This window comes from Phaseolus vulgaris, chromosome 1 (genome assembly GCF_051622355.1).
Source record: "Phaseolus vulgaris cultivar YP4 chromosome 1, ASM5162235v1, whole genome shotgun sequence".
NCBI classification, from domain to species: domain Eukaryota; kingdom Viridiplantae; phylum Streptophyta; class Magnoliopsida; order Fabales; family Fabaceae; genus Phaseolus; species Phaseolus vulgaris.
In genome coordinates, this window is record NC_143498.1 from 50,189,715 (window position 1) to 50,216,186 (window position 26,472).

Here is a 26,472-nt window from a genome sequence, read left to right on the forward strand (position 1 = left end):
TTAATTAGAAATTCTTGCTTTGGACAACTTTCATTCAATATTAACATTGTGTGGTATAAAGAAAGAGCTAAAAAAAAATCAAAGAGATATAAAAAAGGTCATTTCTCTACATGTTACCAAAAGGGAAAAACACAATTTTTTTTTTTTACAAAAACCTCTCCAATAATAACTTCCAATAATAACCATTTTTTCATATGTATTGGGATAAATTGTGTAGCAACATGTGAACTAATATTATTTGTTATTATTTTAAATTATTCTTATTTTTCAAATCAAATTTATATATTAAATATATTATATTTGTAAACTCATGTTATTGTGCTAAAAATCACTTAATCATAATTATAATGCATGATACTTTATTTGAAAAAAATTATTATCATAATTATTATTATTGTCTCCATTAATTATTATTATTCCAAAATTATATAATTTTAAATTTTCATACTTATTATACATATTATTTGCTATTTTTTCCAATTTTTCTGTTTTTATTAAACCAATTTTATATAATAAATTTATTTTAAAATAAATCTCTTGCCTTGCACAGGGGAAAAAGCAGTGTATAAATAAATGAATATGAAGATAGTCTCTGCACTTATTACACATGTAGCATGCACACAGTTAATTACTATATTTGGTATACACGTGATGCACACAAAAGGGAAGTTCGGTGGTGCTCCTTCAAAGGACAGAAACAGATATTCCTTCTTCATGCTTCGTTCTTTCCTAACAAAACATATATGAGTTGTAACCTTCATACATTTTCAGCACTAATGCTGCAAATTTCTCATACTTTCAGTTTTTCTAGCTGTAACCAGTTTCAATGGTTAATAGTAATTAATAATTCATAAATGCAACATACTACTTATCCCTTACTAATTAAGAAGAACTTGATCATTTTATTATGCAAATTCGTGTGCATATATAGTGTTACCATTTCAACTTAGTATAATAATTCATCAATAAATCTGGTTCTGAGAGGTTCATGAGGTAGCAGAGAGAGTGCGTGAGAGAAAAGTTGAAGGTGAAGTTTCACAAACATGTCCCTCGCATCTTCAACCCTCTCCTGTGCATTCCCTGTGAAACAAACCTCAGGGGAAACCTTTATCTCAACTATGCTTCAGTGGATAAGATACATTTTCCTCACACCTTGTCCTCAAAGAGCTATATTGTCTTTTGTTGATGTCGTGCTCCTCGTGTTTCTCTTCGTGTTTGCTGCCACCAAGCTCTGGAAAAGGTCCACCTTCAATGGTGGCTCCACTACCGACCTCAGCAAACCATTAATCGGAAACGTCATATCCGTTTTCCATACAACTATGCGGTTTAAGTTAACCATAACTGGAGTGGTTCTTTTGACTGTGCTCTACACTGTTGCTTCTGTTCTTACGTTTAGCAGTCCCACCATGGCGCCGTGGAAGCAAGTTGACGAGGTGTTTTGGTTAGTCCAGGCCATAACACATGCTGTGCTTGTAGTCTTCATCATCCACGAGAAAAGGTTTCAAGTCGTTGCACACCCTCTGTCAGTTCGAGTTTATTGGATTGTAAATTTCTTTGTCATTTTGTTGTTCATTGTTTCTGCTGTCGTACGTTTGGTCTCGGTGGACGTGGATGAGGTCGAAGGCGTCAGGGTGGATGAGGTGGTCTCTTTCATTTCGTTTCCTCTGTCGTTATTTCTTCTTTTTGTGGCGGTTGAAGGATCCACTGGCATTGTTTTGACGACAGAAGAAACACGACCACTTGTGGAAGGAAAAGCCAAGTTGCATGATGGTACTGAGAGAAAATCCGAGGTTACTGGTTTTGCTTCAGCTTCTCTATTATCCAAGACTTTTTGGATTTGGATGAACCCCTTATTGAGTAAAGGGTACAAGTCCGTGCTGAAGATTGATGATGTTCCAACGCTTTCTCCGGAGCATAGAGCTGAGAGAATGTCTTCTATTTTTGAATCAAAATGGCCTACATCAAACGAGACATCAAAGCATCCGGTAGGAATGACTTTGCTTCGGTGCTTTTGGAAGGAGTTGGTCTTCAGCGCCTTCCTAGCTATCATTAGGCTCTGTGTCATGTTTGTGGGGCCGGTTCTGATACAAAGTTTTGTGGATTTCACATCAGGGAAGGGAAACTCTAAATATGAAGGATACTACCTCGTGTTGATCCTTCTCGTTGCTAAGTTCATCGAAGTCATGAGCACTCATCATTTCAACTTCCAAGCTCAAAAGCTTGGGATGCTTATACGCTGCACTCTTATCTCCTCTTTGTATAAGAAGGGGTTAAAGCTATCATTCTCTTCTCGGAAGGAACATGGAGTTGGGACAATTGTAAATTACATGGCTGTGGATACCCAGCAACTCTCTGACATGATGCTCCAGTTACATGCTGTGTGGATGATGCCACTCCAAGTTGGTATTGGCTTGGTTCTGCTTTACAAATGTTTAGGTGACTCAGTTGTCATCGCGTTTCTTGGTCTGGTTTGTGCTTTTGCCTATTCTGTAAAGGGAAACAAAAGAAACAACAAGTTCCTTCAAAATCTGATGGTGAACCGGGACTCCAGAATGAAAGCTGTGAATGAGATGCTTAACTATATGTCTGTGATCAAATTTCAGGCCTGGGAGGAACATTTCAAGCAGAGAATTTTGGGTTTCCGTGAGACGGAGTATGGGTGGCTCTCCAAGTTGATGTTCTCAATTTGTGGCAATATTGTTGTGCTGTGGAGCACGCCCTTGTGGATATCAGCTATCACGTTTGGAACGGCTATTTTGTTGGGAGTTAAACTTGATGCAGCCACAGTGTTCACCACAACAACTGTGTTCAGGTTATTGCAGGAGCCTATTAGGACATTCCCACAGTCTATGATATCTCTTTCACAAGCAATGATATCACTGGAGAGGTTAGATAGGTTCATGTTGAGCGGGGAATTGTCGAATGATTCAGTTGAGAGAGAGGAAGGATGCGGTGAACAAACAGCTGTGGAAATCATAGATGGGACTTTTAGTTGGGATGATGATAGCACGCAGCAGGACTTGAAAAATATCAATTTGAAAATAAAAAAAGGTGAGCTTACAGCAATTGTTGGAACCGTAGGGTCAGGAAAGTCATCCCTTCTTATATCAATTCTTGGAGAGACGCACAAGATTTCTGGAAAGGTACGATTTCTGGTTCAGAATTTAGAACTTTTTTAAGGATGTTTACAGTCGGGTCTGATTGTATTCTGATTATATAATAATATATTTCTGCAAAAGGTTCGCGTTTGTGGGAGTGTTGCTTATGTTGCACAAACATCTTGGATTCAAAATGAGACCATTGAAGAAAACATTCTCTTCGGTTTACCAATGGACAGACAGAGGTACGATGAGGTTATCAGGGTGTGTTGTTTGGAGAAAGATTTGGAAATGATGGATTACGGGGATCAGACAGAAATTGGAGAGCGTGGTATCAACCTAAGTGGAGGCCAGAAGCAGCGTATACAACTTGCCCGGGCTGTGTATCAAGACTGTGATATATATCTTCTTGATGATGTCTTCAGTGCTGTTGATGCTCATACTGGTTCTGAAATATTTAAGGTGCCTATTCTCAAAGTTCAACCGTTCTGCTCCGCATTATGTTTAAATATAATCTTACTCATTATGTGCTAGTTTGTTGCATGAAGCGTTCAAGTAATCTTCATAGAATTGTTACATTAAGAAATTCTATTTAGTCCAGTTTGATTGGTCTCTAATTGGAGAAGGTTGAATTCAAAGCCTTATCTAGATTCTAACTCCCAAGGTTTTGGTGATGATGCTTTGTTTGACATCATAAACAAACTCGAGATATCCTACGATTTTAGTTTAGGTGCAAAATCTATGATTCTTTAATGTTTGTGGAATGCCTTTTATACAGGAATGCGTGAGGGGGGCTCTAAAAGGCAAGACCACTGTTCTTGTAACACACCAAGTAGATTTCCTGCATAATGTGGATCGTATATTAGTAAGATTCTTTTCCTCACGTTGTTATGCTTCATTTGTTCTATTCTTGAAATTGATTTGGGGAGTAATTCAAATACTTTTGTATCTGTTTGATAAAGGTGACGAGGGACGGTACGATAGTCCAATCAGGGAAGTATGAAGATCTGTTAGAGTCTGGAATGGATTTTAAAGCTCTCGTCGATGCGCATGAGACCTCCATGGAATTGGTAGAGCAGAGTATGATCACGCCAGGTGAAAATTTGAACAAACCAACCAAGGCTCTAGAGATAGCTTCAATTGACAAGGGAAACAATGGTGAAAACAATTGTATTGATGAGCCTAAGTCTAGCAAGAAAAGTTCTAAACTCGTCCAAGAAGAGGAAAGAGAAACTGGCAAAGTGAGCTTACGTATGTATAAACTCTATTGCACTGAGGCGTTTGGCTGGTGGGGCATTACAATAGTATTGATTCTGTCTTTGCTGTGGCAAGTGTCTTTGATGGCAAGTGATTATTGGTTGGCATATGAAACCTCAGAAGAACGTGCTAAAATGTTTAACCCTTCTCTGTTCATATACGTCTATGCAATTATTGCTGTTGTCTCCAGTGTCTTGTTAGTGGGAAGATCCTACTTCGTTACTCTCATGGGGATAAGGACAGCACAACTACTCTTCACACAAATTGTTCGTAGCATCTTGCATGCGCCCATGTCTTTCTTTGACACTACGCCATCTGGGAGAATTCTAAGTAGGGTAAGAACTTAGTGCCAAGTATGCTGTGAGGAACAAAGAATCTAATCCTCATCATAACAAACTTTTACATTTCACATGTTAATCACACTCTTATACTGCTTATTTTTCTTTTTATAACTTTGCAGGCATCCACTGATCAAACCAATGTTGATGTCCTTCTCCCCTTGTTCATGGGAGTTGTTATCACCATGTACATTACAGTGCTCAGCATCTTCATTATAACCTGTCAAAATTCTTGGCCAACAGTGTTTTTGATAATTCCTCTTGTTTGGTTGAATTTATGGTACCGGGTATGAATTTTATAACCCTGATTGTCTACTGCTTTGCCTTTATTTGGTTGCAAATGTGTAAAACTGAAAATGCGTGCCATCTTGTAATATGAATGGTGGATTTATACCATAGCTTCCACCGTGTTGAAGTTACTTACAGAGTTTTTGGTTTTATGTACATGGAAATTTGAATGGCCGTGTTTCATAATGTGTAGAACAATAACCATTAGACTCCATTGTTTTGCAAATACAATTCATATTATTCACAAGTCAGAATGTAGTTTGTTTGCAATTGAATATATCTTGCATACTTTATGTAAACGATTCCTGTGTTTTCAGGATTACTATCTTGCATCATCTCGGGAATTTACTCGCATGGATTCAATTACCAAAGCACCAGTTATTCAATACTTCTCCGAAACCATTGCAGGGGTCATGACAATCCGTTCATTCAGAAAGCAAAAGATATTCTGTGTTGAAAATCTCAAACGGGTGAATTCTAATTTGCGAATAGATTTCCACAACTATAGTTCTAATGAGTGGTTGGGATTTCGCATAGAATTGTTTGGAAGCATTGTCTTTTGCATTTCTGCCTTGTTCATGATCATCTTGCCCAACGGTATCATAAAGCCAGGTAAATTGACTCCAAAGGAACTCTAAACTTCGGTGCCTACTATCTATTTATGTGAGTTTCACTCTGATCACAATAATACTTCTTTAAATTGTGTAGCTCTTACGATTGGGTCTATTGTCTGCAAACAAATCAGTTTAAATCGTAGTACCTGGTTGTCTTGCATTGCATGCGCCCATGTCGCTCATTTCATAAAACAAGGATGTTTGTGTCGCAACCAAAATTTTATTATAAACTGATTGGATTGTTCTTCTTGATGCAGAAAATATTGGTTTATCTCTCTCTTATGGGTTGTCCTTAAACGCTGTCTTGTTCTGGGCTGTATACATCAGTTGTTTCATCGAAAACAAGATGGTGTCAGTAGAGAGGATAAAGCAGTTTACAAATATTCCATCAGAACCAGCATGGAATATCAAGGATCATCTACCTCCTTCAAATTGGCCAGGTCAAGGCAATGTAGATATCAAGGATTTGCAGGTAACTTGAGTACGAAGAAATTGATTGTTTTACATCTGAAAGCATCTATATTTTGCAAAATAATTCACCGATTTCTATTGATTTAAGCTACTAACCTGAACATTGTTTCTTATTTAGAGTTTTCCATTACTATTTTGAACTGTGCAACACGGTCATGATGACTTGAGCTTCTGGTGAACAGGTCAGATATCGTCCAAATTCTCCTCTGGTGCTCAAAGGAATTACTTTAAGCATTGGTGGAGGTGAAAAAGTTGGCGTTGTGGGTCGAACTGGGAGTGGAAAGTCAACTTTAATTCAAGTATTCTTTAGGCTGGTGGAACCTTTGGTCGGAAAAATAATAGTTGATGGTATTGACATATCCATCTTGGGACTTCACGATCTCAGATCACGGTTCGGTATCATTCCTCAGGAGCCTGTGCTTTTTGAAGGAACTGTCAGAAACAACATTGACCCCATTGGACAATATACAGATGAAGAAATATGGAAGGTAAGTTATGAGGCAATTAAAATCTGTCAACTCTTCTGTTGAATATTTTCAATCCATTAGTCTAATAACTTTATTGTGGTAGAGCTTGGAGCGTTGCCAGCTAAAAGATGTTGTTGCTGCTAAGCCTGAAAAACTTGACTCTTTAGGTAGAGAGTTTTTCCTAATTTATTTGGGTTGTTTAGTTTTGTTGATGGTTGTAGTACTAATGAGAAAGTTTTGTTTGAACTTTGAAGTGGTGGAAAACGGAGAGAACTGGAGTGTGGGGCAAAGACAGTTGGTTTGTCTAGGGCGTGTTATACTTAAGAGAAGCCGACTTTTGTTTATGGATGAGGCCACAGCTTCTGTTGATTCTCAAACTGATGGCGTGATTCAGAAGATCATAAGAGAGGAATTTGCAGCATGCACCATCATCAGCATTGCTCACAGAATACCCACAGTCATGGACTGTGACAGAGTGCTAGTTGTAGACGCAGGTATATACTCTCTTTGCATTGCATTGCATTGGTCTCTGCATGATACTTGTTCTTTGACCATAGTTGCCTGAATTTGTTGTTGTTGTGTTTGTATCAGGACGAGCAAAAGAATATGACAAGCCTTCCAATTTGCTTCAGAGAGAATCTCTCTTTGGGGCATTAGTTCAAGAATATGCCAACCGATCCAGTGGATTATAAGAAATTAAGAAAATCTGGTGTTTCTCCATTGTATGGCTTCCTCCACCACCCATATATGAGTAACAGATAAAACGTTGTCTTTCTAATTTTGTTCCATCTAAGATGATATAGCATGTGTAGGAAACAGATCATGACATAGAATGACAGAAATTGATGTGTGGAGTGGGGTCACCATTCCAATGATGTTATGTTATATGGATCACTTTCACCTTTGTTTCTAAACACACAAAAACACTTATAATTTCCTATTATCATTTTTTGTTTCATCTCATCAAATCACCTATAATTAGGGTTGTTCTTAGTTTATAGGTTAGAAGAAAAAAATTAATCCGAACTAAACTAAACTATAAACTAAGACAAGTGAAATAAACTTGCCACTGCTAAACTGTTTATAAGTTTAGTTAATTTTTTTAATATTAAAATCTAATGAACTGTTATAGTTCTTAAACTATATTTTCTTGTTAAGCTAATACAAAGCTGGAAATTAATATTTCAATAGAAATGTGATTTCTTCTCTTAACAAAACTATTTTAGTATAATTTTTTTATGAAGTAAAATATTATTAAACATGAAATTAATATTTCAATAAATGTTTTTTTTCCCCTAACCAAATAGATGTTGAAACGGAAAAAGAGAGAGTAATACAAAGATAAAGAATTTGGATCAGTAGTGTATTAGAAGCTAATAAATTGAATTGAATTAAATCATATAAAAACTTAACTGGAAAATAGTTTGCCGAAATTAAACTGAACTGAAAAATTATTTCTAAACTAAACTATACTGAAAAATAGTGTTTAACTACTTAAACTATGCTTTTAAGAAATTAAAAGAAATTAATTATATGAATTATATTCCTATTATATACGGGAAGAGGATACAAGGAGAATCCTGTCATTCTATTTCTTTCAAAATTAATATATGAATTTATTTATCAAGAATGTATAATTAACAATCTTTTATAATCATATTAGTATAATAAACTAATATAAATATAAACGTTTTAAATTTATAAGAATACAAATCAAAATTCATAGTATCTACACTTCGAAATGCCTGAAAAGTTTGTAAGAATACAAATCAAAGTTTGTAAGAATACAAATCAAAGTTTGTAATTATAAATTATGATTTTTTTTTAACTTAGTTCTCTCTTTATTTATCTCTTTTGCTTGCAAAAAAAGGCCAATTAAACGCGTTTTAAAAATCTTGAAAGAAATGTATTATTTTAATGTAAGTAACTTTTTTAATTATTCTGTAAAGTATTTCTTTCAAAATGAAAAAATTGGGACAGATACAATTCTAAAGAAAAATAAACTCTTAAAAAGAGGAAAATACATTAATAAACAAAAGCTTAAAAAACTTATGAGAAAAACTTGTACTTTTAAGGATATAATAAATCAATAAAATTTGAGCCAGACACTATTATAAAATGTAGAAGTTAAAAATGCTAGAACAAATATTCACCTCTTTTTTTAAAAAACTATTATTTTTATTTATGTTTTACATGTTTGTAAATTTTCAAAATAATGAGAAATAAGAAATCTAATTCTGTCATAATTACATGTTTGTACTCATCATCCTTACATTCGAACCTTCACCTCTCATCTTAGATTGTTCTAAAAATCTCGGTTTATTTTTATTTTTTAAATTTTCAGAAAATAATAGTGTGAATGGATAAACAATTTTAAAGAAATACTTAAAACAATTTAATGAAATCAATTTAAACTCTCTTATTCAAATAAAATACTTTAAAAATAAGATACTTTAAAATGAGATGAATCAAAGGTGATGAAATTGGTGAAGAAAATCCCAATGCAGAGGCTTTTTAGGTGATCCACAAATTTTTTCCATCAAGAACTAAGGACTAATTTCGCAATAGGCTAAAAATATAAAGGTTAATGAGATGAATAGAGTTTCTAAATCCATTTTCAAAGTGAGATACAGATACATACAATGAACAGCACTACTAATTTCTTAAATAAAAACATTGCCGCCACCAACAAAGTTATGCACAGTTTAAAGGCAGCTTCACCTTATTCACTATGTTACATGCAGAACAACAATCAAACATCAAACATGCAAACTTGCATTTCAGACTAAAACTACAAACCTTATACTCTACAAAAGAAGTTTAAAAAATTGCATGTTGTGTTTAGACCCCTACGAATGCCCTACACTGTGAATCCCAATGTTCCTTTATTTGCTTAATCCTCTCCACCCTCTCGGTCTGAAGCCTCTGCTCCCAGTATTCCTGACAGCTGTTAAGGGATTGAAATTAGTGATGTTCAAGGATTTAGCAGAAACAATATGATATAAAAACATTTTCTAATAACATCCATCTTTCTTTACCAATTACTACCCCTGGTTTTAAGCCCCCAAATAATGGGATACGTAGGACCATACCTTCGGCCTAACAGAATATTTAGTTCTTCCAAGTGCACGGCACCTTCATATACACCACCCTGCAATAAACAATAGTAAGAACTAGGCCTAAGTAGCCAATCTTTTTAATTGGTTCAAATCCACAAAATGAAGAGAAATAAAATTATTTGGGTAGCCAATTCTTAACAGCCCGATAGTTAGGTGTAGGGTGCTCATAGATCCTATCCAAATCCAAACATATGGATTGGATTTAAAATTCATATCCATTTTAACTGATCAAATTTATTTGGATTTTTTTTAAATCCATTTAAAGAGGATTAAACCTAAATTATATCCACTTGGTTAATTAGATTAAATTCATTTTGTCAATTGCATTAAATCCATTTTGATATGGACACATACTAACTTGGTTTAAACTGGGCCTAAGCCGACTCAACCTAGACGCGGACCAACTCGGCTCAAAATTGGACTGATTTAAATTGACATGGACCCAGTCCAACTCGACTCAACATGGGTCTGCCGACTGCGCTCGACATCGACCCGGACAAATTCGACTAGACATGGGCTCAAACCGATTATGCTCGATATCAACATAGACATCGACCCCGACCTGTTTTGCTCGATATCGACTTAGACAATGGCCCGGGCCTGTTAGTCCTGCTCGACCTGACATCAGCCTGGGCCCACTCGGCCCGACATCGGCCCAGACCTGCTCGACCCGACATCAGTCCGGCCTACTCGACCCGAGCTGGCTTGACCTGACATCAGCCTGGGCCCACTCGGCCCGACATCGATTCAAGCCCGCTCGACATTGGCCCTGACTTGATTCGACATGCGCCCGGACAAATTCGACTAGACATGGGCTCAGGCTGATTTTGCTCGATATCAACCTAGACATCGGCCCGGGCCCGTTCTTCCCTACATCAGCCTGGGCCTGTTCGTCCCGACATCGGCCCAAGTCCGCTTGTCCCGACATCGGGCCAGGCCTGCTCGACCCGACATTGGCCCGAGCTCGCTTGTCTCGACATCGACCCGAGCCCGCTAGTCCCGACATCGGCCTGGGCCCGCTCAGCCAGACATCAATTCGAGACCACTCAGCCAGACGTCGATCCGGGCCCGCTCAAACTGACATCGATCCAGGCCTGGGCCCACTCGGAACGATATCGTCCCTGGCCTGCTTTACTCGACATCGGCCTGGGCGCTCTCGGAATGATATCGTCCCTGGCCCGCTTGACTCGGCATCTGCTCGAGCCCACTTGTCTCGGTTGTAATCGGCCAACATCCACTCGACTTGACATCGATTCGGGCCCGCTCGACATTGGCCCTAACTTGATTCGACATTCGCCCAGACAAATTCGACAAGACATGGGCACAGGCTGATTATGCTCGATATCGACTTAGACATTGGCCCGGGCCTGTTCGTCCTGACATCGGCACGTGCCCACTCGTCCCGACATCGGCCCAGGCCTGCTCGACCCGACATCTGCCTGGGCCCGCTTGGCTAGACATCGATCTGGGCCCGCTCAGCCTGGCATCAATCCGAGCCCGCTCATCCCGATTTCAATGCTAGCCCGCGCGGCCGGACATTGATTTGGGCCAGCTCGACATCGACCCTGACTTGATTCGACATGTGCCCGGACAAATTCGTCCAGACATGGGCTCAGGTTGATTTTGCTCGACATCAATCAAGACATCGGCCCGGGCCCGTTCTTCCCTACATCAGCATGGACCTGTTCATCTCGACATCGGCCCGAGCCCGCTTGTCCCGACATCGGTCCGAGCCTACTCGACCCGACATCGGCCCAGGCCTACTCGACCCGACATTGACCCGGGCACGCTCTACCCGACATCGGCGCGGGCCTGCTCGACCCAACATCGACCCGAGCTCGCTTGACCCGACATCGACCTCGGCCCGCTCGGCTAGACATCGACCAGGCCCGCTCAGCCAAACATCGATCTGGTCCCACTCATCCTGATATCAATCCGGGTCCTCTCAGCCAGACATCGATCTGGGCCCGAGCCGACTCGTTTCGACATCGGCCTGGGCCCTCTCGGAACGATATCGTCCCTGGCCCGCTCGAATCAGCATCGACTCGAGCCGATGTTGACCCACACCAACTGAGCTTGAAATCGGCCAGCATCCACTCGACTTGACATCGATTCGAGCCCGCTCGACATCGGCCTTGACTCGATTTGACATGCACTTGGACAAATTCGACAGGACATGGGCACAGGCCGATTATGCTCGATATCGACCTAGATATTCGACCCCAGCCCGTTCTGCTTGAATCGACTTAGACACTGGCCCGGTCCTGTTTGTCTTGACATCGGCCCGTGCCTGCTCGTTCCGACATCGGCCCAGGCTGCTTGACCTGACATTGGCCTAGGCCTGCTGGACCCGAGTTGGCTTGACCTGACATCGGCTTGGGCCCACTTGGCTAGACATCGATCTGGGCCCGCTCAGCCTGCATTGATCCGGGCCCGCTCAGCCCGACATCGACCCTGACTTGATTCGGCATGCGCCCAGACAAATTCGTCCAAACATGGGCTTAGGCCGATTTTGCTCGATATCAATCTAGACATTGGCCCGGGCTCGTTCTGCTTGATATCAACCTAGACATAAGCCCGAGCCCGTTTTTCCCTACATCAGTTTGGGCCTGTTCATCTCGACATCGGTCCGAGCCCGCTTGTCCCGACATCGGCCCGGGCCTGCTCGACCCAACATCGACTCGGGCCTGCTCAACCCGACATCGGCCTGGGCCCGCTTGGCCAGACATCGATATGGGCCCACTCGGCACGACATTGACCGTGCCCGCTCAGCCAGACATCGATCTAGGCCCACTCAGCCAGACATCGATTCGGGCCAACTCGGCTCGATATCGACTTTGGCTGACTTGTTTCGACATCGGCCTGAGCCCTCTCGGAACGATATCGTCCCTCCCGCTTGACTCGGCATCGGCTCGAGTCGATGTTGACCCACACCAACTGGGCTTGAAATCGGCCAGCATCTACTCGACTTGACATCGGTCCGAGGCGACTTAGTTGGACATGGCCCAAGTCGACTCGACTCCAGATGGGTTTGGACTGACTCGTCTCGACATGTGCCCGGACCGACTCTGCTGGACATGGGCCCAGGATGACTTGGCTCGACATGGGCTTGGTGCCGACTCAACCTGGTTTGGGTGCCAATTTGACTTGGGCTTTGGCCCACTCTGCTCAACTTGGCCCAGGGTTGACTCGGCTCAACTTTGGCCCGGAACGACTTGGCTCAATTTTGGCTCATACCAACTCGATTCGACTTGGGCCCGGATGTCTCGGCTCGACATGGACTTGGGCCGACTTTGCTCAACCTGAGTCCGGATTGTCTTGGCTCAACCGGAGTCCGGATTGTCTTGGCTCAACCGGGATCAGGCCAAGTCAAATCAAACCCAAAATACAATTTGGATAATCAAAAAATGTATCCAATCTATATCTAATCAATATTCAATTAAATGGATTGGATTTAAAATCCAAAAATATGGATTTGGATTTGAGATAAATCCATTTAAATAACATCAAATGAAGCTTTAGAGTTTGATCATTATCCTATCATGAGCACAAGTTATAAATATGAGATAGATGGCCCTCTTAATCATGAGTTATTCACATGATTTATACCACATCTTTTGAGTGAAGCTATGGAATCAACTAAAATGAAAAATTTCCTAGTTTTTATCAGCTACAGTAATCAAGTTGTAGGACAACCTGCAATATAAACGTCATGTATCTGGATTCTGGAAGCTTACCTCGCGGCATAGAGGACATTTCTTTTTAGAATCTGCAGACTTAAGTCCGTTAACAATAGATACTGATGCAGCCGAGCAAGCACAAATATAGCAGAATATGTGGCCACAAGTCAGAGAAACTGGATCAAACAGTGTGTCCTGTAATAGGAGCCAGATGAACAGTGTTAGTGAATAAGTGAAGAAGAATCTAGGAAAATGCTTCTCCAAATTCCATGGGAAACATATTGTTTCACTTAGAACCTAAACTGAATTTTCAATTTACTCTATCTCTTTTTTGAAGTTGCATTTTGTATTCGGGAAAGTGAAAATCACTGATATCTGTGAGATAAATGAAAACCATAAACAAATAAAATAGTTAAAGAATAAGCATTCAGTGTATTGATAGGAACAGAATTTGACTTCAATTTAAAATTCTAATTTATAATATTTAACTTAACTACACCTTTCATGCCTTCGTACAACAGTAATATTCAAATACACAACATATAATAAATTAAAGTTGAAGCAAACTCATCCAATGACTGATATTGAGAAACTTACCAAGCATATAGAACAAGTCAAGTCAGCATCCAATTTGATAGAATCAAAGAGCTCACAAGAAAGTGACGGTTTCCCATCCTTAATTGTGAGAGAACATCCATCGAACAAAGTATGTTCCTTCCTCGACTTGACCTTAGTTTCCCTTAAATTGATGTGGAAGGCCATAAGCTCACAAAGCCAGGGACTCTGAAGAATCTCCTTATGCATGCTCTGGACCTGCGACTTGAATAATTGTCCTTGCTTGGAATAATGAATCTGTAGTGACAGACGTAGAAATAAGAACATACAACAAAGACTCAAATTTTCACAAAAATGACCTAAACTAACCATTAGCACTCCTACCAAACAAAAAGGATAGTTAAAAGCTCAAATTAGATTACTTGATTTTGAAACTTCTATTCAATCAGAATCAGAGTTCTTCCATAATAATCTGCCTTGATTTTGGCGCAGACCTTTAGTTCCCTTGTAAAATCCCCAATTCTGATATATATGAACAGAACCATACCAATACCAAAACCCCAAATGCACCAAATAAACTATATCTAAGTTTTGTACTTGTTAAAACTTGTTCGGGGAAGCAGAAAATACAGGCATACCTTATCATATTTCTTGAGTATCTTTCGAATTGCCATGGCATTTATGAGTGCGTACGTGACAAGATCTTTGCCTTCTTGAACCAGGGCAGTATGGTTTCCGTGCAATCTGCCTTTGATCCAAAAAAAGTACTTTCTGAAGCCAGAAGCAAGATGTAGATCCAACAATTTCTGCGCACGCTGATTAAAACACCCCACCACATCTGACATTTCATTGAGAAGGGAAGGGAAGAAGGTTCCATCGCACACTGAATACTAATATCAAGTTAGCCACAAGATAGAATAGAAGAAAATGCATACATCAAACAATAAAAGTTAAAACATCTCTCTCAATAACAATAACAAAAAGTCCCCTCGGTCCTTCTTCAAAAAAATGTTTTGGAATTGATTAATAGAATAGCAAAAACAGAGAGAAGAGTCTTTTTTTCTCCTCCCTCCGTCATTGCCCTCTATCTCCGGTTGATTGCACTCTGTAAGCAGAAAAAATCAAAACCTCGAAACATGGGAATTAGAAAGAAAAGAAAAGATTTTGATAACCTGGGCAGTTGTCCGGGCTGGTTTTGGCGGCAAGGGACGCATTAAGGGGTTTCTGGGATGAAGGGCTTTTCCTGCACTTCTTCAAGATCTTCTTGTGCGTCTTGAATTCTACGCCTGGAAGCTTCTTCTCCTGGGCCTGTACGTATTCCTGGTACTTTTTGCAGAACTTCATGTTTCTTGGGTGAAGAAGAAAGAACAGCAGAAAGTGAAGGAAGGGGTTTCGAAAGAATGTGAGTGGGTTTAAGGTTTAGGAAGAGTTATGATCGAAATTTGGGTCGTGTTTGTTTGTGGCATCTCTCTCCTTATTGTATTTGAACAATTCCCTCGCATTGCTGTCATATGCTACCACTTTGACGTGTGAAAAAAATAATCTGAGAAACACACAGCTTGCGAAAAAGTCAAAATATCAGATTACGCTCTCCCCATTAATGCGTAATTATCATAAACCAAGCTTTAAGCAGTCAATTAAAGAAGCTATTTACACTTTTATTTTCCTAATTAGCAATCTTTTGTTTTTATTTTTCTATCTAACACCTTTTTATTTTTATTTTCTTATCTAATACTTTTATTTTTTATTCCCTATCTAGCACCATTTCAAAAATAAATAAATAAATAATAATTTATTTATTTTTTGATAATTTTAATTTTGAATGCATTAAAAAATAAATATTTTTAATGTTTAAAATAGTTAGAAATATAATTAACGAATAAATAAATGAGTTTTTATAAAATAAAAATGTTTAGTTTAAAATTATTTTTTTTAAGAATGAAGAAAATAAAAAATTAAACCCTACAACCACATAAAAGTTAAATTTATAAACATAAAATTACTATTTATTTTTATTATTATTGATGATGTAATCATGTTAATTTCAAGTAAAAAATACATGACATAATTAAAAAAAAACAAAGTCAATTAGTATTAATTAATAGTGGATACACAAGTAATATTGAAATGTCTATCCTAAATGCAAAATCCTAAAAATGAGAAGCAAAAAATGGAAAAAAAAGTCTAGAAAATAAAAACAGCAACAATAAAAAAAAATAATGGTAGAAAAAAATAATAACTAAAAACATAAAAATGAAATATGATAATTCATTTAATATTTTCTTCAATGGTATATTAAATAATTTGTGCCAAATGAAACATAATTAATGACGAGAAGTGCACAATCAAGTAATGTTGGGACATATTCTTTATGTGTGTCTTGGTGTTTGACAACATGAACATTTTTTTTTCGATCATGTTGTTTTTTTATGTCCATATCAGTTCTTATTTAACTTTGTTTTTTTTATAATTATGTCATATATTTTTTACTTGAAATTAACATAATTACATTATTAATAATAATAAAAATAAATACTAATTTATGTTTATATATTCAACTTTTATGTTACTGTAGAGTTTAATTTTTTATTTTATTCATTCTTAAAAAAATAATTTTTAAACTAAACATTTTAAATTTATTACTTTTTTATTTTTATTTTGTAAAAACACATTTCTTTATAAATTAATTATATTTCTAACTATTTTAAACATTAAAAATATTTATTTTTTAATGCATTCAAATTTAAAATTATAAAAAAAAAATTATTATGTTTTAATTTATTTTTGAAATGATGCTAGATAGGGAAATAAAAACAAAAGAGTGTTAGATAGAAAAATAAAAACAAAATGGTGCTAGTTGGGAAAATAAAAGTGTAAATGGTGCTAAATAGGGAATTTACCCATTAAAAACTCCATCAATTATATTTAAATATAAATATATTTTAAAATTGTTGGTTTGCAGAAAAAACGTAACCTTTTCCACAAGCAAAGACCACAAAAAAAACGCAGTGGTGTGGATTACGTGATCAGCAAAAGTAAAAGGAAAAAGGATTACGCTTTCGGTGCATAATAACACCCCACATCGTTTACATTGCGTCTACCACACAATGTGCTACCTGCACTAATCTTCGTCAACTATTATTATTATTATTATTATTATTATTATTATTATTATTATTATTATTATTATTATTATTATTATTATTATTATTATTATTATTATTATAATAATAATATATTGTTTTTAAGGTATAAATTTATAAAATCGAAAACATCACAATGCGTTCTAATTTCTCATAACAAAGGACTTTTATTATTACTTAATAATAATAATAATAACAAAAAATTATAAAAATCAAATTGACCGCTATACACGTGTAATAGAACTATATTTATAACAATTAATTATCCATTAAATGATAATTTTTAAGTACAACAATGTAGTCTAACACTTTAATTTTCATTAATTTATTCAATGTAATTATTTATTTCTCATAAAATTTATTTATTTATTGTAAGGCATAATAATCTATGGTCTATCTTTCTATTTAATTATAAAAATTGAAATTCAACTTTTTCCCTTCCAAACAAACCCTTGTAAATTTCACAACACAGTTTTTTACTGTCGAAAATGATACATGTCCTGTCCAGATTAATTTTGCTTATACTAGATATGATTTTTAATATTATTTTATTTTTTAAAATAAAAAGTTTAAAAATATTTTATTGTTGTAAAAAAATTCTATATTGTGTTTATTTTGTTTAAGGATGAGAATTTTGTTTTGCTGTCTTCTTAAATCTTGGGATTTAAAATTGTGAGTTTGAATCTTCTAACTATTTTTCATTTATAATGTCTTTGTATAGTTATTATAAACAGTATTAAATTCAAAACAATTATAATATCATATTAAAAATAATTTTAAATCTAACTCAATTTTATAAAATTATTTTTTATTTATTTATTTATATATATTATAAAATATCCTAATTTATAGTGAATGCGAAATTTATTACATAAAAAAAAATTAATTTATTATTTTTGTAACGAGTATATAATTTGGACGTGGATGTTTGTCGGCACAGAAATTCAGTTGTTTTTCCATACACAGCACATAGAAAAAATGCACAATGGTTTTCGATTGAACTCATCTAGATTTATAATCTATTGATTATGATGATAATACCATATTAATAGCTATCTTTTAATATTTTATAATCCTTAATTAGTCTCTAATTACGTGCCATCAAATCATTCTTATTATGATATCATTGTCTTTTGACAATGAGGACATCAAGTGGAAGGATCACTAACAAATGTCCAGCACTATTCCATTATCTACCCATAGGAAAATAACACTTTCAAAACTTTGTAAAAATTAATTAACTACTTCTTAATTTAATAATATAGTTCTTAAAGTGGTGATTTATTCTCATCATTCTTATCTTGAAGGAAGAAGTATATGCTGCGTTCTTACTTCCATCTTATAAGTCTTCTCTCAATTTTTTATTTTTTATTTTTTTCCTGTTTCTTTCTTTTTACTCTATGTTGTTTATTCATGTCTTGTTCTTATTATATTATGATGCTCATCTTAATTTTTGTTTTCTTGTATTTTTTTTGTTATATTATGAGTTTCTCATTTTATAGTGTTTTTTACTCAACTTGTGAATTTTTAATTAGAATCATTTATTTAAGAGATTTCCATGATTAGGGGATGAGGAGATTCAAAACTATATCTAAATTCTAGATTTCGAAGATTGTGGATTGGCCTCTCTCATTTCTTTGTGCCGCTACTGTTTCAATAATATATACCACAAAAATAGTTGGATTCCAATGTGAGGCAAATTTTGTAATTTGATGCCGTAAGTTAGAAGCACACATAAGAACAATTCAATATCCATACTCGTTCAGGTCATCAAATTGACAATGTCATATAAGTAGAATTTGGACAAAAATATGAAAAATATATATTAAGAGATATACATAAAATATGTTTAAAATCTTTCTTATGATGATAATAAAGTTATTTAGAATATATTATAATAAAGTATGTTTCACCAATTGTGTCATTATCATTCATTTTTTTTATCAGCAATAAAAAATGAATAAATGTGAATCATTTTAGGGATGATCCAACCCTTATACATGAACTTAACCATAACCTCTCTCACTAGACTTACTCCTATGTTTATCTATACAAAACTCTCATAGCTAACTCAGTGGAAGACATTTGGGACAAACAATCATACAATTTAAATGAATACATCATGAGATCATCTTCATACAAACCAACGGATCTATGCACCAATCAGAAAAGGAAAAATGCGCAGATTGTGACTTGAATGTAATCCATGACCAAGCCTTTAATTGAACCAAAGCAAAAGCTTGTCGTACATCTACTACTCCCCCTTTAAAGATTACCATGTTTTTATGCTTCCAAACCTCGTTGACTACTGTGATCCAAATAACTCCTCCAACCTCATTCATCGAAGCAGGCGCATTGCTCAACCTAAACTAGGAAAAATTTAACAATGGAACGTTGTGAAACACACTTTACACGTCCAACCATGCACAATAATGGTTCCACAATAACCAAACAACTTTGCACTCAAAGAACAAATGAGTACTAATCTCCTCCTCAACCCCACAAAGACTACACGTGGAGCTTGCAAATGTGATCCCGCGCCTTACTAGGTTAGCCTTAATGGCTAACTTATTTTCCAACACCCTCCAAGTCGTAACTAAAGCAGTAAGTACGACTTTACTATTCCAAAACTTTTTAAACACCGTCCCATTCTCCTCTATTTCATCCTCCCTCATAATGAGGTATGCCGATTTAACCGTGTACCCGAGCTCCTCTCATTCCTTCCACAACCACGTGTCCTCCTTATCCAAGTCATTGATCATTCATAAACATCCAGTCTCACATACTTGGTAGTCTCGACATGGGAGACGTGAGTTGGAGATTTTACATCGAAAATAAGATCAATTTATAGTATATAAGTGAATACAAATTTCAACTTACCCGTTTTGTAAGATTGAGTTAAACTTATGAAAGAAATTAAAAAGTATTGGTATGTAAGTAATTTTTTAATAATTTTTCAATTTCTAGTTTTAAACATTAAAATGTTCATGAGTCGGTTTTTCAGTATTCTGAACAGTTTAGTAATGGATAATTAAGTGATCAGTTTATTACCAAGTAACACCTTCCACGTAACATGAGTGAGTGTATTTTTTTTTCTGTGATGGCTCAGAGTTAGACATTGGTCTAGAACTCCACGAAATCACTTGAATTCAGCAACAAAATATTATAATTCAAATATTCCAATTCAAGTCGTAGATGTTGTTTAATCATTCTCTAAAATGCACTGGCTTCAGTTCCATTTCTTCCCCGTGTGAGTTTTAATCTTAAATTGAAGATGAGATACATAACACAACAACGCTAGTTAACTTTTTTTAATAATTTACAAAAGCAATAATATTTTTGCGTCTAAATTTCGAATTTTGTAAGAAAAATAACTTATTTAGATTTAGATGAATTTACACTTAAATTTTGTGCATAATTTTTAATAAAAATACGTATTTTGGTTAATTAAGAGAGGTGAATTAGAAAGTCATAAAAGATGGGCCCTAGTTCATCTTGGCCCAAATGAACGTCTTGCGTGGCCCAGGTGATAAGATAATCTTAAATCAATCCAAGGCAATTGCTTCCTACACCATATCACTACACCCAATTTCTTGGAAAAGACGAAAATGTTCTTAAAAAATGGAGTACATATAAAAATACATTTCGGATTCCTTTTTTCGGAACAAAATAATCTCTTATGGATCTACTTTTCTGAAATGTATTATTTTCAATTCTGGATTTTCTTATCTGAAATGGAATTTTGATTTTTGTTTCTGGATTTTTATTTCCAGAACACAATAATCTCTTCCGGATCTACTTTTCCAAAATGTATTATTTTTAATTCCAGAATAAAGGGCATTTTCGGAATTTGAAAATTTGTTGGGTGCAGGTTCAAAAAGTTGGGTGTAGGAAGTCTTTGCCTCAATCCAAACTATTAAACGCGTTTCTTTAACACATGTTGTTTTATTAGTGAATGGTTTTTGAAAATAAAGAGATAATAATACTCACTTCTATTTAATGATTATGTTTTAATGTTAGATGTTCTCGAACGGGTATTATTAGAGAACATCTAACATTGCTGCACCTAACTTCCTGATTCACCTCCTCTCTTCGGTCGGTCATTGCTGCACCTAACTTTCTGATTCACCTCCCTCTTCTCGGTCGTCTGGTTGCATAGGTTGGGATGGTACATGTAAAAGGTACTTCGACGATCAAGTCAGTCAGGGTGTCTGTACTCGGTTGTCAGATTACTGTAGATAATGACGTACTTGATTTTTAAAATTTGCGCTATTTATATTATCTTAATGGGTCTTTGTTGGTAGATCGGATTAGGAGGTTGGTTCTTATTTAGGATTGCACTAAACAACTTTAACTATGTATTAACCTTGCTGACTTGGTCAACCCATGACTCGTCGCAACACCTTTCATCGTGGTTAGGTGGTGAGATGGTTTGAGATTTCAATCGGCTCAGTGAGTCGTCCTGTTATTTCAATACATTATAATTTTCATTAAATTTCAACCAGTGTGTTATACATAAACTTCACAATTATTTTAAGCGGTAAAACATTTTTTCTCTATTGTATTAGTTTAAACTTAATTGTTACTCACCAGAGTGGATCTAATATAATAAAATAATAGATAATTTACACAAAATTATGGGTTAAAAATTTATTTTCTTCGTTTTAAACATGAAAAAAAAAAGCTTGAACAACTACTTTTTTTTTCCTGTCATTTTTCTAGATTCACTTAAGTATTGGTAGAAAAAAGCATACCATAGCTTTAGATGCTTTTCTAGTACCTTTCTTTTGTAAAGTGAACAAGAAACATGATCTTTACCTAACGAGAATATATATTTTTTCACTTGTATTAGAACGAATTGAACCTGAAATTCCGGAATCCTTTCTTTTTATTTATTCATATAGTAAATAAATTTGACACATACCTAATTAGTTAAGAAAGACATATACCAAATGTAGATTATGTATACTTGGTTATGTAGCACAAAAACAAATATTAATACGACATAAATCACAAACATTTTGATACATATAATTAAATAATGTAAAATATAAGAACACAAATTTATATTTATATAAATTGATAAGATTTATGGGTACAAATATGTTTGAGTAGTTTTTTTTTTTTTAAAAAATATTTTTTATATTTAGTTTTAAAAAATTAGTTTTTTTTATAATTATAATAAAATTTTATATAATAAATTTAAATTTTTAGAAAATTAATATATTTATTTTTTTAAAATTATGTTGGAATATAAAAAAAAAAAATATTTTTTTGAATTAGACAACATGTGAGTATCGTGTATCCGTTCCGGTGTATCCGTTCCGATCCATGTGTCGATAGCATTTAAGACATGTCCGAGTGTCATAATATATTAAGATGTAAAAGAAAAAAAAATGTTTTTTTTTTTTCTGAAAAATGAGAGTTGTTACTGCAGAAACAGAGTAAAATTTAGGTTTGGTCTTACTGTGATGGGAAGATGGATGCTTGTTTCTTGGCAGGAATGGTGGGTGGTTAATGGATTTATGACTGATTCGGAGGAAAATAGAAGAAAAGTTACGTGGTTGGTTTAGGTTAAAAGGGGTCGAGTGCAGAGTTTGATTGACCTAGTAGTAAAATCTAGAACGATATAGAATAGAACAGAATACCGAATAGTACGATTCTGTTCTCTTTTCGCCCACCGACTCCATTCAAATGCTCTTCTCTACTTCTACGTTTCTTTCCAATGTGAATAAATTCATACATGCTTTATACCAAAGTGAAGTAGCTTAGCACGCAAGTATTGTTGCAACTGGAATTCCATGGCGACGACTGGGTCGGAGAAACAGGTGATTGTGGCTGGAATCGACGACAGTGATTTCAGCTCGTACGCTCTCGGATGGATTATCGATCACTTCCTATTGCCGTCCCTTAATCTTAACTTCAAGCTTGTTCTTGTTTATGCCAGGCCTTCTGCTGCCTCTTCGGTTGGTTTTGTTGGCCCTGGTATGAGATCAATTCGAATCATGCTGCTGTTCCTTTTAGATATATATATAGTAACAACCATTATGTTTTGCAGGAGCCGCTGAGGTTATGCCTATTGTGGAGGCGGATTTGAAAAGAACAGCTGCCAAAGTCACGGAATATGCTAAAGATCTATGCCAGAAGAAATCCGTATGATAATCAATTCCATGTTTATCACTTTCTGTTTCCAAAGTTTGCTTATTTTTCAGCCTTATCTCTGCACGTTTTTCTATGCACGCATATTGTTTGGACTGTTTCTCATGCTTGATTAGTTTTATTTAATGGCTGCAATTATTTAATAAGTTCATTAGTTTTAGTACATTAACTTTAAATTCAGGTATTTCAATACCTCAATCCTTTTAATCATCAACAAACCTTACACACACCAAAACACATAAAACTAAGAAAACACATAAAACTCACATAAAACTAAGGATCATGCTGACAAACGAAATCAACATCACTATTCAACATAAACCTCTCATGCATGTCAGAATACTACGGATTTATAGGCACTCTATCCTGCTAAGAAAATGTGATAGACACTCATCCTGCTAAGAAAATGTGATTTGCCTTCATAAAACACATAAAACTAAGAAAGTAAGGATCATGGCTGACAAACGAAATCAACCTCACTATTCAACATAAACCTCTATCCTTTTTCTAAACCAAAAGTTTAAGACATAAGTTAGAATACTAAAAAAAACTTATCCTTTTCTAAACCAAAAGTTTAAGACATAAGTTAGAATACTTAAAAAAACTTATTTTAAAACTTATTTTTATTGGATTTAAGGTTTATGGTTTAGCTTGGAAAATAAGCACTCATCCTGCTAAGAAAATGTGATTTGCCTTTATAAATTTTCGAGGGAAAAGAATGAGAAAATTACAGATAAGACAGATGCTGTTTAATTTTACTTAGTTTTTTTGGTTGAAGAACATCAAAATCCTATATATTGTGTGTGGATGGGTATACCTTTGCAATTGTTAATTATCTGATGGCTAATTTAAACAGGTAAAGGACGTATCAGTGGAAGTGGTGGAAGGTGATCCTAGAAATGTTCTTTGTGAGGCTGTGGAAAAGCACCATGCTTCAATGTTGGTTGTGGGTAGTCATGGTTATGGGGCTATAAAAAGGTACACAGGTTCATTTTGATCCCAGATATTTTTCTATTCCTTTGTATGACAATTTTTTTTTTCTGAAATGTGTGAATGGGAGTAAGATATAATACAATGAGTATACTAAATTGTGTTCTAGCTTTCTGAAATGAACCAACATCATCGCAAACTCAAATGAACCAATTAGCAGACTTAAATCCATGGAAAGCATTGGTTCCATCTCTTCCTTTGTTTTTTTTGTTTGTTTTTGGTATAGTCTATATATGTTGGTTATTTGTATGTGTTTACACTTTAAAATATCTTAATTCGGATTTGCTTTAACTTTGCAGGGCGGTTTTAGGCAGTGTAAGTGACTACTGTGCTCACCATGCACACTGCACTGTCATGATCGTGAAGAAGCCAAAGAACAAACACTGATCTCTTTGGCTGCACCACAACTAAATAGCATTAGACATAAATATTTTCAGCAAAAAAGGGAAAATGACTTTTACTCTTTAATTTCTAAGTTAGAACCGACAAATAATGTATGCAACACAATATTTTTTTTCTCTCCCCAGCCACCTGTGGTGCTTGATTTATTATGTTCAAGAGCAGTTTGTTTATATAAATGTTACTGTTGTGTCTATAGATATATTACTCGTGAAAGTTGTGATTCATCGTATCAAATTTTCTGGTATATATGATTTATGAACAATGTCAATTGAAAATTATCAATTAATTTTTTATCAATAAAAAATAAATTAATAATATATTTAAGGAGTTTCTAACCTTTATACAAAAAGATATAATTTACTTATAGAATTTTTTTATCAGAATTTTTTTTTAAAAAAATTAAGAACTATTTCAATCCAACTTTTATACATAACAAAACGTATCAAATTCTCACTTTTTTTTCCTTACACATTATCAACAAACTTATAAGACTCAATAAAAAAACAACAAAAACAACAGCACAAACCCAATATATAAACAAAAAATTAAAAAAATCACAATCACTTAATGAAAAACATTCAGAGGATCAGGTCTCAGAAAATCAAGTCATCAATCTACACAAGGAAAGCAAGCAAAAACGTTGTATCCCAACTAATAACAAAATAACAGTCTAATATAACAAAACACCAAACACCAGTCCAATAATAACAAAATCAGCCACCTTACAATCTTCAAAAAAATGTGTATATCAGCCACCTTACAATCTTCAAAAAAATGTGTATGAGATCCATTTGTCTAAATAGGAACCAATTACACATTCTATGGTTGAAATGTTTATGATAGAATGGTCATGAGATTTTGAAGTTATTCAAATAGTAAAAACCCTTCATTAGTTCAATCCTAATAGCTAAATTGGTCATCCAGCTTAATTCAACGACTAATTTCCTTTATTTTTATTAGGGCCTCTCCTAAAGCCCTAGCTATATTCTATTCATTTTCTTAGCTTAAATTCAACTTCAACAGAAGTTAATTAAAGGTCTAGTGAAAGAAATTACGGTCCCAAGCTTCACCTTTTCTCAATTAAGTTCTGAATGTTCATGGTTGTTTCATCTTTATTAACTTGCGATTATTCGTGGTTAATTTTGCAGAAACTCGTTACAAGTTTCTAAAGAATGAAATATAAAACAAAATATCCTGAACTTTGTACATGTGTGAGTTCAATTGTTAGGTCTTTAATTATTTTTAATTACATTGCTCTCTGTAGTTGTTGAATACATTTGAGAGATAATCAAAACAACACATATGAAGGATAAATTTTCTTAGCATGCCCAAACTATTAAAGTTCAAAACAATGAAAATTGTGCTGAATAAATTCCTAATCATGCCGACACTATCAAACATAACGAGAAACACTTTTTCTCATTTTCTTGTCCGGTTTTATACGTAGTGCTTACATGTTTTTATGTATAAACATAGAAGATTTGTTGTGTTCTTATTATTAACAAGATAAGAAACAAGATACGATCAAAAGAATAAACTATTTAGAAGTAATGGTAGAAGCAAAAAAGGTAAACTTGTGTAGTTTTGTTGTTATTAATTAACACACCAAATTAAGGACATTCAACTTTCCTACACGCAAAATATACTGCTATTTTGAAGGGTAAGGTTGTGAATTGTGATAAGCTTGGTTGTTATTAATTGTGATTTTTGTGCTAGAATACATACTTGACGAGCTTTGATGGATAATCAAAACAAGATGACAAAGATATAGATAATATTTGAAGGGTGAGTCCAAAACATTTCCCATCTTCAATCTCCAAATAATTTCAACTCCTGATCATCTTGTCTGTATCAAACATAAACTGACAAACTAATATATTTATATATATTT

At 35.1% G+C, this 26,472-nt stretch overlaps 3 protein-coding genes across 4 annotated transcripts; 2 read left to right on the forward strand and 1 right to left on the reverse strand.

Annotated features, from left to right (window-relative positions):
• Positions 1 to 596: 596 nt before the first annotated feature.
• LOC137814737 (ABC transporter C family member 4) lies at positions 597 to 7,418 on the forward strand. Its single transcript, XM_068617624.2, has 11 exons — positions 597 to 3,143; positions 3,240 to 3,560; positions 3,877 to 3,963; positions 4,061 to 4,690; positions 4,816 to 4,980; positions 5,299 to 5,593; positions 5,853 to 6,067; positions 6,249 to 6,554; positions 6,637 to 6,700; positions 6,788 to 7,027; positions 7,125 to 7,418. Exons 1-11 carry the CDS (start codon positions 1,044 to 1,046, stop codon positions 7,223 to 7,225), a joined length of 4,524 nt encoding a protein of 1,507 aa, XP_068473725.2. The 5' UTR covers positions 597 to 1,043; the 3' UTR covers positions 7,226 to 7,418.
• Positions 7,419 to 9,121: 1,703 nt separating this feature from the next.
• LOC137814738 (putative E3 ubiquitin-protein ligase BAH1-like 1) lies at positions 9,122 to 15,363 on the reverse strand. Of its 2 annotated transcripts, none has more exons than XM_068617625.1 (6): positions 15,060 to 15,363; positions 14,526 to 14,770; positions 13,930 to 14,184; positions 13,390 to 13,527; positions 9,626 to 9,684; positions 9,122 to 9,480 (listed from the first exon to the last, which is right to left on the reverse strand). In XM_068617625.1, the coding sequence occupies exons 1-6, from the start codon at positions 15,229 to 15,231 to the stop codon at positions 9,375 to 9,377; spliced, it is 975 nt and encodes a 324-aa protein (XP_068473726.1). In that variant the 5' UTR covers positions 15,232 to 15,363; the 3' UTR covers positions 9,122 to 9,374. The 2 variants fall into 2 exon arrangements, with proteins under 2 accessions (XP_068473726.1, XP_068473727.1); XM_068617626.1 differs by having other exon boundaries at positions 14,526 to 14,777; positions 15,060 to 15,338.
• A 7,066-nt stretch (positions 15,364 to 22,429) lies between these two features.
• On the forward strand, positions 22,430 to 24,777 carry LOC137814739 (Adenine nucleotide alpha hydrolases-like superfamily protein). Its single transcript, XM_068617627.2, has 4 exons — positions 22,430 to 23,015; positions 23,089 to 23,183; positions 24,046 to 24,167; positions 24,479 to 24,777. The coding sequence occupies exons 1-4, from the start codon at positions 22,832 to 22,834 to the stop codon at positions 24,564 to 24,566; spliced, it is 489 nt and encodes a 162-aa protein (XP_068473728.1). The 5' UTR covers positions 22,430 to 22,831; the 3' UTR covers positions 24,567 to 24,777.
• The last annotated feature ends 1,695 nt before the right edge of the window (positions 24,778 to 26,472 follow it).